Here is a 12,838-nt window from a genome sequence, read left to right as displayed (position 1 = left end):
CGACCGAGGTGCGATCGAGATGACCAAGCGCCCAAGCCGACGCGTCCACCCCACAAATCACGGGATCCAGAAACTTCCTCTTTGGGCTGCGCTACTGCACAGGCGCTTCTTAGGGTTGCACTCCCGCCACCGACGTCGACAATGGCGGCCACTTCCTTCAAGGATAGAGATTTGCTTGCAGTCATCGGCGACGAGGTATGCGCTGCCTCCCCTGCTGTTGTTTTGTGTAAACCGACCTTTCACGTTTGAATTAGGACACTGTAACGGGGCTCCTGCTTGCCGGCATTGGCAACATTAGCGAGAACCAGAAGAGGAACTTCCTTGTCGTGGATTCTAGTAAGTCATACTGCGACCTATGTACAAATAAAATATGACCTGTGAGATAGAGACCCCGATTCCTCACATTGAAAGCGCGTTTGAGGAGTTCACCGAACGGAAGGATATTGCCATACTCTTGATCAACCAACACGTTCGTTTAAACGTTGCATCTCCCTAATGTCCCCTTATCTCAATGATTCTCTAGATTGCAGAGAAGATTAGGCCAATGGTAGACAAGTACGAACAAGCATTCCCGGCCCTGTTGGAGATTCCCTCGAAAGACCATCCATACGGTATTTGTTACCCCTTGCGTAAACCTGAGAGCAGGAGTTGATGATTGTATTGACATACCATAGATCCAGCGAAAGATTCAATACTCAAACGCGTGCAGAAGCTGTATGGAGAATGAAGGTGCTAAGGACACGGTCTTACTTGTAATCAAATCCAACAATGTCAATGCAGAATCGTCGGATTATTGCATGTCAGTAAGCTTTACACGTACTAATACAAGGCTAGACTGCGACATGAATGACGGTACAAACCAAACCACAGCATAGGTGGTAAATGTGTTATGAATACCATGACATGACCGCTTCATTGACCTTCACGCCATCCGCTCTCTCAACAAACACTCGTTTTGCACTCCAGCTACGTGAATCTGTGGCAATTGTAAGAGAGAAAATTGGAGGTGGATGATGCAGGATGCTCACTGGGAATGTCCACGAGTAGGTAGCGGAACTCGAAATAACCCTGATCGTTCTGTGGTAACATCGGTGAGCAGCGAAAATAGGGCAACGAGCATGCGTTGAATTCGGACGGCTGATGAACGCACCATCACTAGATCGACGTGCACCTCTCCTTCATCATACAATCGTCGTCCGCTCTGAGCTTCTGCACCGCTCTCCGTCGAACTCCTACTTGACCCACGTAGTCCGGAAAACAGGCCTGTAAATCCAGACGCCCAGCCCTTCTCCTCCACCTCCTCCTTAACTATTGGCTTGAGCGGTTCCGGCTCTGGTTCCGACCGCGAGGCAGGTTGACCGCTCAAGAACCTGAACATCTCTTTCGCGGCCTCCTTCATAGCATCCGCACGCGCCTCGACAGTATTCACAAAGTCGTCATACGTCATTTTGGACAGGTTGTCAACAGTGTCTTTCGTCCAATGCACGACGATATCGACGAAAGGCTCCTCTGACTCAGCCGAGGAAGTAGCGGTGCCTGGTGGTCGACCTTCCACGTAGAAGTGTAGTAGCATGTGCTCTTTGCCGTCAGAGTCAAGTACAATCTGTGAGGAGACAAGGTGGTTGCGGTGTCTCGGGCGGAGCGCTGTAGGCGGATTGTTGTGGAAGATCAAAGGCGCTTGAAGGTATTGTGCGAGCTGTCTCGACATCAAGGAGGAGAAGGCGAGTCAGATGGGGATGCGCACCTTTGAAGATCCCTTGATCTTCTCACAAGCCTGACCATACAGCACCGTTGCCGAGTTTTTCGAGAAGAGCTCCGAAGTTAGGGCGTAGATGAGCACAGCGGATAGCCCTGCACCAAGCAGTATCACTGCGAGGTTTGACGTTCGCGCAGTCGTCCGCGCAACTGCGTAGGAGGGCGAGATTGATTCATCTTTCGTTACCATGCGAAGAAAGGGAACTTGCCCGCGTACCTTTACCCGCTGTGGTTAGCTCCGACCACTTCTTCTCTTTTGCGCCGTCCCGTGGCGTCGGAGAAATCAAGCCCAACTGAAATGGCCCGACATAGTCCTCGCGCTGCACCGTCTGCTGCTTTCGATCGAGCGTACGAGAGAGGAGCCGAGAGGCGGAGGCTGCGACTCGATCGCTCTCTACGGTCGCGTATGATCGACTAAATGCGACGCGGGCGTGGATGACAAGCTGTTGATGAGGCGTGGTGCATTGTCTGATGACATGAGCTCTTGGATGGTATAGCGAAATCCGCCAGATGGCGGTCGTCATTTTGGCAGCGAGCGTGGAGAACCCGCACCTTCGAGTAGAGGAAACTGTGGCATCAAGGGAACGCGTTCACTGTTCGATCACGTGATTGACTTTAGGGGAAAATCAGTCGCATGACCTTGACATGACCTCGAATGTCGAGTGGCCACAGGCGCGACGTGTCAACATTGTTGTTCTTCTAGGTCTGATTGCAATGGAACTCGTTCTTGGTGAGACTGCTGTTGACTAGGCAGCCCTAAGTCTCACATCGGGGAATGCGCACAAACGCAAGGCGGGGACGATACACTATGCGATCACGACTCATCTTTGAACCAGTCTTGCAGTAACGGGTTTATCGATATGTATTCTCTGGCCAATGCTCATTCGAAAGGATGGTGTTCAAGTATAGATGTACATCGATGTATGCTCATACATGTCACAAGGTAATTCCTGTGTATGTCAGATGCGGAATGTATAACATCACAAAAGATTTACCACAACGTTTAATAACTGCCCACATTCTGTGGAAGCAGTCTGAGAGGCCGTCTTCAGCTCATCAGGTTACTTTCCAAAATTGTTCAGAGCGCTTATAACCGATTGCTTCAGCTGCAGCTCAAGTCAGTTCCCTCATCCTGTGAAAGGACTTGGACATGGCTTACCGGAGGGCTTAGCCCATCTCCTTCAAAATAAGCCAGCACAAATTCGGTTGCCAACCAGTTGCTTTGCACGGCTCCGAGGTCGCGGATGACCAATGAGCGAGGTTGCTTACTGTCCAGAGACGGAGGGGCAAGCATGATGTCGAGAGGAGTGTGCTTGGCAAGCGGGGTGTTCGGAAAGATGGACTTGAACTTGCGCAGTGGTGACTGCACGGCAAACTCCTCTTCTGGAGACAATGAGCCGCGCTTTTTGCTCAGGAGTAGCCGTGCCTGCATCGTGCGCATGAACCCATCGCGGAGGTGGCTATATGAAGTCGACCGTGTTGGCACTTTGCTCAGTCTGCCAGTCAGTTACGTCCAAAGGAATGATGAGTCACGTACCGATCCTCAGGACGCATGCACTGTTGCGCACTATGTGCTCAACCTTCTCCTCTGGCGACGCCGATTTTGGTATCTACCCGACAGAATGTGCGCAATTGAGATCGTCACAGTGCGGAGTAGCACGCAGTGGACACCGACATTCAGTTTAGGGTTCGCCAAATCAGCGTAAAACCCGACGGAGTATACTTTGATGCCCAGGAAGGACACAGTCCTCACTCCAACTCCGACCAGAGTGAAAGTCGGCAGAGGAGTTTTAGACGGGATGCGAAGTGTCGTCGGAAACGCGATCGAAGTTGCCGGGTCGACTAGAGTAGGTCATGCATCAGGGAAACCTTGCCGCCGGAGAGTCTTGGAGAATGAACGAACTCCGTGTCTCCTCTCCTGCATCGTCCGGAACAACTTCTGAATCCAGATGGACTGTGCGTTTCAAAGCCAACGCGGCAGATATGGCCAGCGCGGAACACCACAACAGAGGTTTGAGAGACCGGGATTTCGTCACAGCGCGGACTTGGGTGTGCACGCTGCGCACCACAAAGCGGCTGCGACAGCTGGCGACGAAGCATTGGGCGAGCCTGGTCTGTACGAGCATGATGGCGAGCAGGGAGGTGGCTCGGGGCACGTGGTGCGTTAGGACGCGACAGGAGTGGGCGCTTTGAGCGTGCAGTACGCGTCGCATAGGGTCCGAGGTCGGGTCTGCGCTGGACACTCCTTTTGGCCTCTCCTCTAGACCCGAGTCAGACTCTCACATCCTGTGGCTGAGCAATCCCCATCGACGCGTCATCCCGGGCCTCGTAAGCCTCTGCCCTCCGCTATAAGTCCAGACGTACGTGGGCGTCAATGTTTCCCCGTACCCATCATGGCTAACACGCTAGATGCACTACTCTCAGAGTTCGCTTCTTCCGGGATCACCGCAGACTTCCTCAGATCCATCATGGATGACGAGGACATGTCCGTGCCCGACTCCCCCATGTGGGAGTCCGGCACCCAGTCCCCTGGCCAGTCTGCGTTCGAGAGACAGAAGGCATCCCTCCGGACATACCTTGAAGCTCTTCCGTACAAGTGTGAATCTATGGAGGAAATGCAAGAGAAACTGGAATACATTCTTGCACGGATTAGCATCTGTGCTGAGACCAAGAACTGGCTGGTCCTCACCACCTGGGATGGCATGCTACAATGGTTCATTCCTCGTGTTCATGTTTATTCGATCGTTTACCCATTATTACCTCCGCAGCTGGCTGCTTATGCACTATCCGATGCCTAAAACCACCCGTGCGAAGCTTGTCCGTCTCTACTACGAGCTTTGTCTATTACCGGGAGTTGAACCGCGCGTTACTCGGGCGTGGGCGGATATGCTTGCCCGCTTGCTCTCCAAGAAACCGGAGAACAGGCGCAAGTTAGAGATCGCTGACTTGCAGCTCCCATGGCGCCCTCTGTGGCGTGTCTTGCAGAAAGAGCTGTGGCCCAAGAAAAGGCTGCACGATTCTTCGTGAGATATCCACTATTGGCTCCGTAGCTCATTGACTCAAATCAGTTTCACACGTCAGGCGAAATATGATAAACATTCTGCTATTTGTTGCTGAACAGTGCAGAAGGTATTTCCCTGCGAGTGAGATACCCGACATGCTGGACGCTTTCCTGCCACTGCTCACTAAGGAGGTGCGTTCTCAGTCGATCTGAGACAGACCGGAATGCTCATACGTCCTACAGACTGTCTTGACCATGGTCCCTGTGATCACATCCTTTGTTCCTCCAACCCACATTCATCTTTATCTCCCTTGTCTGTTCAAAATCTGGGAGGCGTTCAATTCTTCCGTCATTGACGATAGGTTGATAGAGCTATGTGGCGATCTGTCCGAGGAACATGTCGCCGGTAAGTGCGGCGATGCAGGAGAAGAAGGTGGTGCTGCATGGAAAGACATCGGTATATGGAACGAGGAGGAATGGCGAGTGCTGACAGGGAAAGCTCTCTCTTCCATGAGTAGGTGGACCGCCCAATGCATTTCGTGATCCAACTCACTGACAAAATTTCCTAGATGTTCCAGTTGGCGTAACCAAAGTGAGTATACCATCGTATCGGCTCAGAGCCATGGCTTATCTTTTTTACAGGGAGCAAGCACAACTGCGTCGCATGCAGATGCTTTGGGTGATAAACAATCTTTGCGGATCAAGAAGCCTACAAGCAGAGCCAGTATGTGTTTTTGAGGATTTCTTAGAACCAAGTATCGCTCACCAATTAGCAGGCGCTCTGGCCAAATTGTTCGTGTACTCAATGTGCCTGGATGGCCCAATACGGGAAACGAGCGATGGCTCTCACACAGACTCCCTACTCGCTCCGCAAGCAGAAGGATATCTCGCCGGGTCTCGAGCGCTTGACGCTTTAGACAAGCTTATCACAAGCACGGAGTCTTACTTTCATCCGTCAAATTCCGGCCCTTGGAGTCTAAGTGTAAGTTGTGCATCAAATTATATGCCGAGAAAGCTCACTCCCTAATGCCGTACACGGTTTAGCTGACGCTGTTCTTGCATCGTGTGACGTCTGAATTTTCAAAGCGATGGAAAGAGGAGCAAGAACCGACATGCAAGACACCTACGGTGTGTACTATTTGCTGGAACACGATCTGCTTGCCTGAACGAGTTTACAGACCCGTCGTCTCACCCCGGACATTCGTCGAGCCTTCGTGACATCACTGCGGACTGCGGCCCTTTTAGCAATGTTCGCCAAGGACCCGTTCTCTATGAGTTATGCACAGGCCTCGTTGAGGTCTATGGCACTTATTGATCCGAGGTTGATCATGCCGGAGCTATTGGAGCGCGCATACAATGGCTTAGAGATCATCAATGAAACTCATCGTACGACCGCAGTGTTGACGATGCTTGCAGCCGTGGCCCATCCTCTAGTTTCTGAGAAGGCATGGCTCGGAGGTCAGAAACACGTTGTCCCTCTTCTGGAGCTGTCCGTTCCTGGCATTGATCTCGTAAGTTGGTACGATTCACGCGGTTGTACCCGGCTAACAGCTGTCGATTGCCATCTAGAACGACCCGATCAAGACTCTATGCGCGACAATGTTCATATCCTCAGTGGTGCAATTCATCAAGATCGGTGATATCTCGATGCAGCAGGCAGGTGTTCCGCTCACAGGTGACGCACCCTCCGAAGACATGATGGAGGTCGATGCGTCCGAAGCTGAACGGTTGCCTGATTCCATCGGGAGTTCAACGATGTCCATCGGGAGCAGAGAGGAGGAGCGTGTGCTCGCAAGAGAGAGCACGTCCGGATTCACAGGTGATTGTGTGCCAGTGCTTCCACGATGGTCTCTTCTAATAAGCTCTTTGAATGACAGACTGGGTGGTATCGCTCTTTCGACGTGTCTTCGCACTGTATGAGAACCTACCAGAAGAGGGTGGAAAGCGCCACATCGCTGGAGGCAAGATGGAAGAGGGCGTGCTGAAATCTGTCAAGGCTATGCTCGACGTTGTCTGCCAGAATCTATCAGATTCGCTCTTCGATCTAGTCCTGAAGATCGTTTACGAATATGCGACTACAAATGCGAAGTCCAATGCGGTTAGAGCGTTCGGCCAGCTTGTCTCATGCCTCGCTCGTGTCCATCCTGAGAAGACAATCGACAAGTTCCTACCATTCTGCACGGCGCAAATACAGGAAGAGCTGAAGCATGGAGCATCAAGTGTACGGACGACTTCCATACATAATTCCATACCGTCGGACACGACACTGCACTGGAGTATGTCCCATGTGGTCCGTTCGCCTGTTATCTATTGACATCACACCGCCAGACATGTCCATATTACGCGGATGCCTCGATAGTGGTGGCGTTGCGGTGCGGCTCACGCGCATATATCGTGGATCTGGTTGCTCATTATATCGCTTGCAGCTCCTGAAGCATAAAGCACAGTTGATGGAACTAATGAAGCTCCTCGTCGAGAAAACGAAGAGCGAACGAGGATACAGTAGCACCGGCCGGTTGTTGAACCGGGTGGTCAATAGTCTAACATCTATTTATCCGGTGAATAGTCGTTTTGTGAACGCTGAAGAATGGAGCATGCCGGGTATGTCTCACAGTTCTCTTCATCGATGGGTTGGGCTTCCTGAGGACGATGCTATAGACTTCGAGCGGGACCACCTATCGTACTGGGGACACCTGTACGAGCCTCAGGAAGTCAAGATCGAATGGCACGGTATGTCTTGATTCGGAATCAAGTGATAGGAGTTACTTATTGTGCAGTCCCCACGCCGGACGAGATTGACTTCGTCCTCGATATACTGGATCAAATCGTATCTCCTGCACTCGACAAGGTGGAAGGTCTTGTTGATACCGCAGGCAGCTGGGATGAGGTTGCACATAATGACTTCTGCCGGTCCGTCTTTGTTGATTGAACCTTTTCTGTGACTGACCACAGCATACCACAGCTATCTGCACACCGCGAGATCTACCTGGAGTGGCCTCCCGACACTGTTCCAAGAGGGCCCAAAGATGGTGGAGAATCCATGCCTCAACGAGAGCTTCGAACTAGCGGAGCTCCTCGTGACTCCCCTTAGCGTTCAGGCCGGTTTCGCACTCACCGATCCCGAAGATCCGCGATATAAGAAAGCATCAGCCCATCGCGCTAGATATGGCAAAGCAATACACCGCGCAGCTGTGGCCCTGCGGCAGCCGAATCAGGGCGAAGATCATATCGACGCTGCCGTCAACGTGTCCAAATCCATCGATGTGTTTTTGCTCGATTATGCGATGACAAGAAGTCGCTTCGATTCTTTGCGCAAGTCGTACGCGCAAGCGAGAGAGTGAGTTTTCCTTGTGAGTCTATTACCAGATATCTAATGTTGACTAGTTCCACACGCATGTGGGCCAAGCAGAGAACGAGCGTGCGGGCTGTGCTGGTCAAGCGTGCATATTCGTATCATGCTGGCAGAGTCTATATGCGTGCTCTATATCGCCGTCGTTCTCAGCTCGATGACGATCTCCTTCGCGACCTAATCGAGATGTCGCTTTCTCCCTACACTAGACTAAGAAGGTAACTAGAGCGTACATTATATAGCACGTCATGTATCTGACCTTTATATATAGGAATGCGCAAGCGGTTCTGCACAACGCTTGTGGGGTCGGTCTTTTTATTCTCTCTCCGCCGCCCTTCATTGACACGCTATCTTCATTTCATCGCTCAGTATTTTGTCCGGTCTACCAGGCTGAGCTTGCCGCCCTTGTTCGGAGCTCTTGCAAAGGGATCCGATCCTGATCGCATGAAAGGAGCTCTACACGTTCTTTGGAATAAGGGCACGGGTATGTCACCACAGAACGTTATATTACACTTGTTCTAATTCCCGGTCTTCTAGCTGCGTACGCGCTTGCTGGTAAGAACTTTATATGACGCCAATTCTCCAATCACATGAATGACATTTTTGTAGACGTGAACTTCTCTGGGCAGTACCTGCTTTCGTTGTTGAATTGCCAACATCAGGAGAAGGTAAATCCACGCATTTATTGCACAGTTGGAAGTGCTGAAGTGTGGTCGTTGCACAAGCCCTCCGTACAGCAACTTGTCAGCAATCTGGCGCAAGACGCGCTCATATATCTCACGGAGGAAGCGGTCCACACGGATGCCTTCCTTGAAGATATCCCCGGCGTTCTCACCGCTTTGACAGACCTGAAGCAGGAATATCACCCGACTCAGGAAGATGCTAAACTGCTGACGGAGGCGACTTCGACCACTAGCGTTCGCGCTATGTCAAAAAATCAGCGATATGCCGAGACAGTGAGTTCTGCGGCTCTGGTCCCCTGGAAGCATTGTGTATGAATTTTTGTCCTGCGCAGGTGTCTGCAGTTCTGGAACTTGCATCTAAGCCTACCACCCATGTACGTTCGTGCCTATTTTTTCTTCGTTGTCTCGGTTCATACTACGATGTACAGTGGCGATACGTCGAGATGGCCGTCAGCTTCCTATATGGATTGTTGAGGAGGGATGTTAGCCCGTCTGCTGAGCTGGCAAAGTTTTTGATGCAACATGCCTTGAACCCACATCCTATAACGAGAGTTACCGCGCAGAAGTGCGTGCGCCATGTTTTTAGTGTAGCCGTGGTTCACTGACTCTCGCCTCAGAGCTCTTACTAGGTTAACCTCCTACATCAAAATCCGGACATTTGCCAAGTCCAGCGAGGAGCTTTGGCTGGACGAATGGGCTAATCCTCTACAAGTCAAGATTGCTGTCAATGATCCTCAACGCTTTCTTGAAAGTCTGGAACGCCCTATCGAGTTGCCTGGTAACAACGAGCAAGTGTAGTATTTTATGATCATCTTTGCGGCCTTGCTGACGTTACGCAGTCAATTATTTATAGACAAGATCAATACCGGATTTCTTGCTTGGTCTCCGACTGTGAAAGCCTATCGACCGGTTCCTGAAGGCGAGACAGCATTTTCATGGGAATTGCTATCCAGACCAGCATTGGATGCGATGAAGGGGTTTATAAGAAGCCAGACTTTCTATGTCAAGCTTGCCATGCTTTGGTCTCAAGAATCCAGCAAGGCCACTGGAACGCCTGAAATGCGAGCGGACAATATAACGTTTATGAAGTCACTTGGTAAGGCAATTTCAGTCTCGGTGATTTGCCACTTACATGCGTTGTAGCCAAGACATTTGAGCACTATGAGCTTGATACGATCTTTGAAGTGATCGATCCTCTGCTTGTGGAGGCTGACCGTTTCAAACAGCGTGCTGGCGCCGAAATGCTCGCTGGGCTACTACGAGGTAAGAAAGCTTGGTAGCATTATTTTCAATCGCTGGTTGACTCCCTAATAGGTTCCAAACATTGGCCAAAGCAATGGTCTGATAAACTGTGGACATGGACCGCGGAGCGTTTACAGCACATCTACATGAATACTAGGCCGGATACTGTCAGTTTCTGGGAGGCAACCTTCAGTGTGAGGAATCTGGTTACTGCTCCAAGCTGCAATCAATCTTGACCGATAATCGTAGGAGCAATTGGTTGATAGGGATCCTCGAAGAGCGAAACCGGTCATTCAATGGATTTTGTCCCTGCCACTGGATTTCCATGGCGATTCCGCATTTGATAGTGAGTAATCTATGACATTGTTCTCATACCGTCCTAATTTGATGCTTTTCAGTGAGCAAGTCACTCTCGCTCTTGAACGTCGTGATAGATGGTATGGGTCTGCGCTTTTTGCCTCTATGTGATAGATATATGCACGCATTTCTTGATAACGCCAACACCGGGTTCGCTGAGGTCTGTTTTCAACTTCTCGCAATCCGTGTCAGCGTCATTAATTTGTGGACGAATGCCGCCAGATACGGGCACTGCTTGCGCAGAACCTGTACGCAATGATCATCATCCAATGGCAGCCCACGTACCCTTCAGCGAAGGCCTTCCTGGACGCTTGCCAGTCTCAGCACGACCCATTACGAATACGGTTGGTGTATGTTCTTCTTGCACTGTTCCACCGCTGAAGGGTCAATAGAGAGGCGAGGTACATGGATCGCATCCTACATATAGCCAAAGAACTGCCCAAATGGAAGGAGGAACGTCTCCCTCCGCCAAGAGTAACGCAGTCACAGTACGACAAAGTCGGACTGACCAGTATGCTTATTTCTCGCCATGGGGAGAAACCTGGCTAATGCGAAAGCAGTGCTCCAGTGGATCTGGGAGTTCTCGCATGGTCCACAAGCTGCGTTGATCCTTCCCTATGCCGTAGCATTGCTGTAAGCGGTTCTGATTACAGAACGTCTTCGGATTTAGCTGACCGGTGCATAGGCCCGAGATCCTGCGCATGTCCGAACTTAATGATAGCTCTGAATTGCAGAAGTACAGTAACGCCGTCCTGTACGTTCTATCAGCTGTAGATCCGCCAGCCGAATACGTCGACGTAATCATGGGGAACTTCATTCAAGCGATCGAATCATCTGAGGTACGTCAATCAACTTTTCTTGAGAATGGAACTCATGTCGGGCCGGTTTACTAGTCATGGCGTGTCCGATTGCATGCACTACCCACGCTGTTAGTATTCTACTATCGAAACCTGATGGGCATCTCTGGGGTAGTCGTGTCGAAGTTGATGATGGTCTTGCTGGAATGTCTGGCCGATGAGAATGTGGAAGTTCGAGAAACTGCCTCCAAGATGTTGTCCAATGTCGTCAGGTGTTCCCAACGCCAAAGCATCGTCTCTTTGAAGGTATCAACACTGCATTCACTATTGAGCGGTGATTCTCAAACATTCATATAGGATCACTTCGTGGCTCTCGCGCGAAAAACTCGGCTGCCGAGCCGACGCGACCCAACATATACGGACTCGCTGCGATATTTGCACTCGGCTGTTCTCGGCTTATGTGCATTGATTGAAAGTTTCCCTTACTCGGTTGAGCCTTGGATGCCTCCGCTCACTGATGGTAGTGTGCCAACGCTCTATAGAAAGTGAACACCTCTGACGTATGTCTGCAGTGCTTGCGCTGCATGCCACAGATCCGGCGCCTATCTCCACTACCATACGAAAGTGTGCTTCGGACTTCAAGAAGGTTTGTTGCCCACGTTTAGCCGCTAAGACATGTTATGGACTGATAATGATTCGTTCTTACAGACCCATCAGGTTTGTGTAACGAAGACTTGATCAACGGTTGTGCTGACGTGTGTACGACAGGATACATGGCATATAGATCAGGTCGCGTTCAATGAAGATCAATTGCAAAATCTATCCACTATGCTCGTCGGGACTTCATATTGTGAGTTACACAGTAATAATCAAGCTACAAGAAGATTGAAGTGTTCTTGTCTGCTCTCAGATGCTTGATGCGTGGCGGTTCTTGCCTTCTTGGACGGACTGTACGTTAGATGCTTCTCGGAGTATAATTGTAAGGTAATTTGTGCTGTACATGATGTTATTCATACGCCATATCAATGACGACGTCGCACTCTTCATCTAACTAATCGTCCTAGACGTGAGAGACTCCGTCAGGGTCTATTCACTCGTCTGTAGTTCTTGAATCAATAGCAACCCAGCTTTGCAAAGGCCGAGTGCAATCTCTGAGAGATATACCGCGACTCGCTTCGAAAGAAATTGGAGAATCATGCACAGTGCCAAAGCAATATGCATTGTGCCGCAACCCGGGATGTGTAATCGTCATGCGATAAAACTCCGGAAATTATCTCCATTTGAATCTCTAGCGAAGTTCGTATGAAGACGTACTCATGATGCTGGGGCCCTGTATATACTACGTAAAAGATATTTGATTCAGAGGTAGCGAAGAAGAGTTTGTCCACGATAGAAAGCTGTTAGCGTCATGAAGCGTCGGGCACCGGTAGAATTACGTTCCCAGGAGGAAAGAGACCGAGGATTCCTCCCTTCGATGTTTGAATTGCGCTCATTCTGGCTAACAGCGTCAGTAAGTGGGGATGCCGGGCACGCAATCGTGCACTGAACTACATGCCAAGGAAGTACTCTTGACATCGGCTATCCCGTGATGCAAGGTACCACGAGCGATAGCTTAGGCCATCGGTGTCTGGGCGCGGTCAATATAGCCTAGCAG

At 50.6% G+C, this 12,838-nt stretch overlaps 4 protein-coding genes across 4 annotated transcripts; 2 read left to right on the top strand and 2 right to left on the bottom strand.

Moving 5' to 3' along the window:
* Nucleotides 1-111: 111 nt before the first annotated feature.
* LAESUDRAFT_700787 (vacuolar ATP synthase) lies at nt 112-797 on the top strand. The gene is made up of 5 exons (XM_040906427.1): nt 112-195; nt 255-336; nt 387-469; nt 524-611; nt 675-797. Exons 1-5 carry the CDS (start codon nt 142-144, stop codon nt 725-727), a joined length of 360 nt encoding a protein of 119 aa, XP_040764086.1. The 5' UTR covers nt 112-141; the 3' UTR covers nt 728-797.
* LAESUDRAFT_726178 (uncharacterized protein) lies at nt 716-2,305 on the bottom strand. Its single transcript, XM_040908979.1, has 5 exons — nt 1,973-2,305; nt 1,745-1,905; nt 1,151-1,696; nt 1,029-1,077; nt 716-976 (listed from the first exon to the last, which is right to left on the bottom strand). The coding sequence occupies exons 1-5, from the start codon at nt 2,277-2,279 to the stop codon at nt 888-890; spliced, it is 1,152 nt and encodes a 383-aa protein (XP_040764085.1). The 5' UTR covers nt 2,280-2,305; the 3' UTR covers nt 716-887.
* A 300-nt stretch (nt 2,306-2,605) lies between these two features.
* On the bottom strand, nt 2,606-3,898 carry LAESUDRAFT_726177 (uncharacterized protein). Its single transcript, XM_040908978.1, has 5 exons — nt 3,659-3,898; nt 3,431-3,597; nt 3,293-3,365; nt 2,915-3,240; nt 2,606-2,861 (listed from the first exon to the last, which is right to left on the bottom strand). Exons 1-5 carry the CDS (start codon nt 3,879-3,881, stop codon nt 2,817-2,819), a joined length of 834 nt encoding a protein of 277 aa, XP_040764084.1. The 5' UTR covers nt 3,882-3,898; the 3' UTR covers nt 2,606-2,816.
* Nucleotides 3,899-3,954: 56 nt separating this feature from the next.
* On the top strand, nt 3,955-12,327 carry LAESUDRAFT_743503 (ARM repeat-containing protein). Its single transcript, XM_040911260.1, has 41 exons — nt 3,955-4,115; nt 4,180-4,468; nt 4,524-4,778; nt 4,837-4,948; nt 5,000-5,270; nt 5,326-5,348; nt 5,399-5,480; nt 5,533-5,738; nt 5,801-5,884; nt 5,935-6,267; nt 6,326-6,575; nt 6,634-7,032; nt 7,085-7,128; nt 7,183-7,357; nt 7,415-7,486; nt 7,534-7,666; nt 7,719-8,093; nt 8,141-8,323; nt 8,377-8,410; nt 8,475-8,589; nt 8,643-8,660; nt 8,715-8,773; nt 8,831-9,061; nt 9,121-9,162; nt 9,217-9,353; nt 9,406-9,585; nt 9,628-9,884; nt 9,932-10,051; nt 10,103-10,224; nt 10,280-10,376; nt 10,429-10,547; nt 10,610-10,731; nt 10,780-10,898; nt 10,948-11,020; nt 11,073-11,226; nt 11,281-11,490; nt 11,542-11,704; nt 11,757-11,830; nt 11,893-11,901; nt 11,953-12,034; nt 12,095-12,327. The coding sequence occupies exons 2-41, from the start codon at nt 4,224-4,226 to the stop codon at nt 12,100-12,102; spliced, it is 5,787 nt and encodes a 1,928-aa protein (XP_040764083.1). The 5' UTR covers nt 3,955-4,115; nt 4,180-4,223; the 3' UTR covers nt 12,103-12,327.
* The last annotated feature ends 511 nt before the right edge of the window (nt 12,328-12,838 follow it).

Source organism: Laetiporus sulphureus (genome assembly GCF_001632365.1).
Source record: "Laetiporus sulphureus 93-53 unplaced genomic scaffold LAESUscaffold_21, whole genome shotgun sequence".
Lineage (NCBI taxonomy): Eukaryota > Fungi > Basidiomycota > Agaricomycetes > Polyporales > Laetiporaceae > Laetiporus > Laetiporus sulphureus.
The sequence above is the reverse complement of the archived record's forward strand: the minus strand, read 5'-3'. Positions and strand labels throughout refer to the sequence as shown.

What these genes read in the sequence shown, in the direction of transcription:
- LAESUDRAFT_726178 (XM_040908979.1), bottom strand. Translation starts at nt 2,279, where the DNA reads ATGACGACCGCCATCTGGCGGATTTCGCTATACCATCCAAGAGCTCAT. An exon ending in GCTAACCACAGCGGGTAAAG is followed by an intron (nt 1,906 to 1,972) that starts GTACGCGGGCAA and finishes CCTCCTACGCAG; the next exon opens with TTGCGCGGACGACTGCGCGA. An exon ending in CCTACTCGTGGACATTCCCA is followed by an intron (nt 977 to 1,028) that starts GTGAGCATCCTG and finishes CAATTGCCACAG; the next exon opens with ATTCACGTAGCTGGAGTGCA.
- LAESUDRAFT_726177 (XM_040908978.1), bottom strand. Translation starts at nt 3,881, where the DNA reads ATGCTCGTACAGACCAGGCTCGCCCAATGCTTCGTCGCCAGCTGTCGC. An exon ending in TGCAGGAGAGGAGACACGGA is followed by an intron (nt 3,598 to 3,658) that starts GTTCGTTCATTC and finishes GACCTACTCTAG; the next exon opens with TCGACCCGGCAACTTCGATC. An exon ending in GAGATGGGCTAAGCCCTCCG is followed by an intron (nt 2,862 to 2,914) that starts GTAAGCCATGTC and finishes CTTGAGCTGCAG; the next exon opens with CTGAAGCAATCGGTTATAAG.
- LAESUDRAFT_700787 (XM_040906427.1), top strand. Translation starts at nt 142, where the DNA reads ATGGCGGCCACTTCCTTCAAGGATAGAGATTTGCTTGCAGTCATCGGC. An exon ending in TACTCTTGATCAACCAACAC is followed by an intron (nt 470 to 523) that starts GTTCGTTTAAAC and finishes ATGATTCTCTAG; the next exon opens with ATTGCAGAGAAGATTAGGCC. An exon ending in CTCGAAAGACCATCCATACG is followed by an intron (nt 612 to 674) that starts GTATTTGTTACC and finishes GACATACCATAG; the next exon opens with ATCCAGCGAAAGATTCAATA.
- LAESUDRAFT_743503 (XM_040911260.1), top strand. Translation starts at nt 4,224, where the DNA reads ATGGATGACGAGGACATGTCCGTGCCCGACTCCCCCATGTGGGAGTCC. An exon ending in GGACACGACACTGCACTGGA is followed by an intron (nt 7,033 to 7,084) that starts GTATGTCCCATG and finishes TCACACCGCCAG; the next exon opens with ACATGTCCATATTACGCGGA. An exon ending in GGTAACAACGAGCAAGTGTA is followed by an intron (nt 9,586 to 9,627) that starts GTATTTTATGAT and finishes GACGTTACGCAG; the next exon opens with TCAATTATTTATAGACAAGA.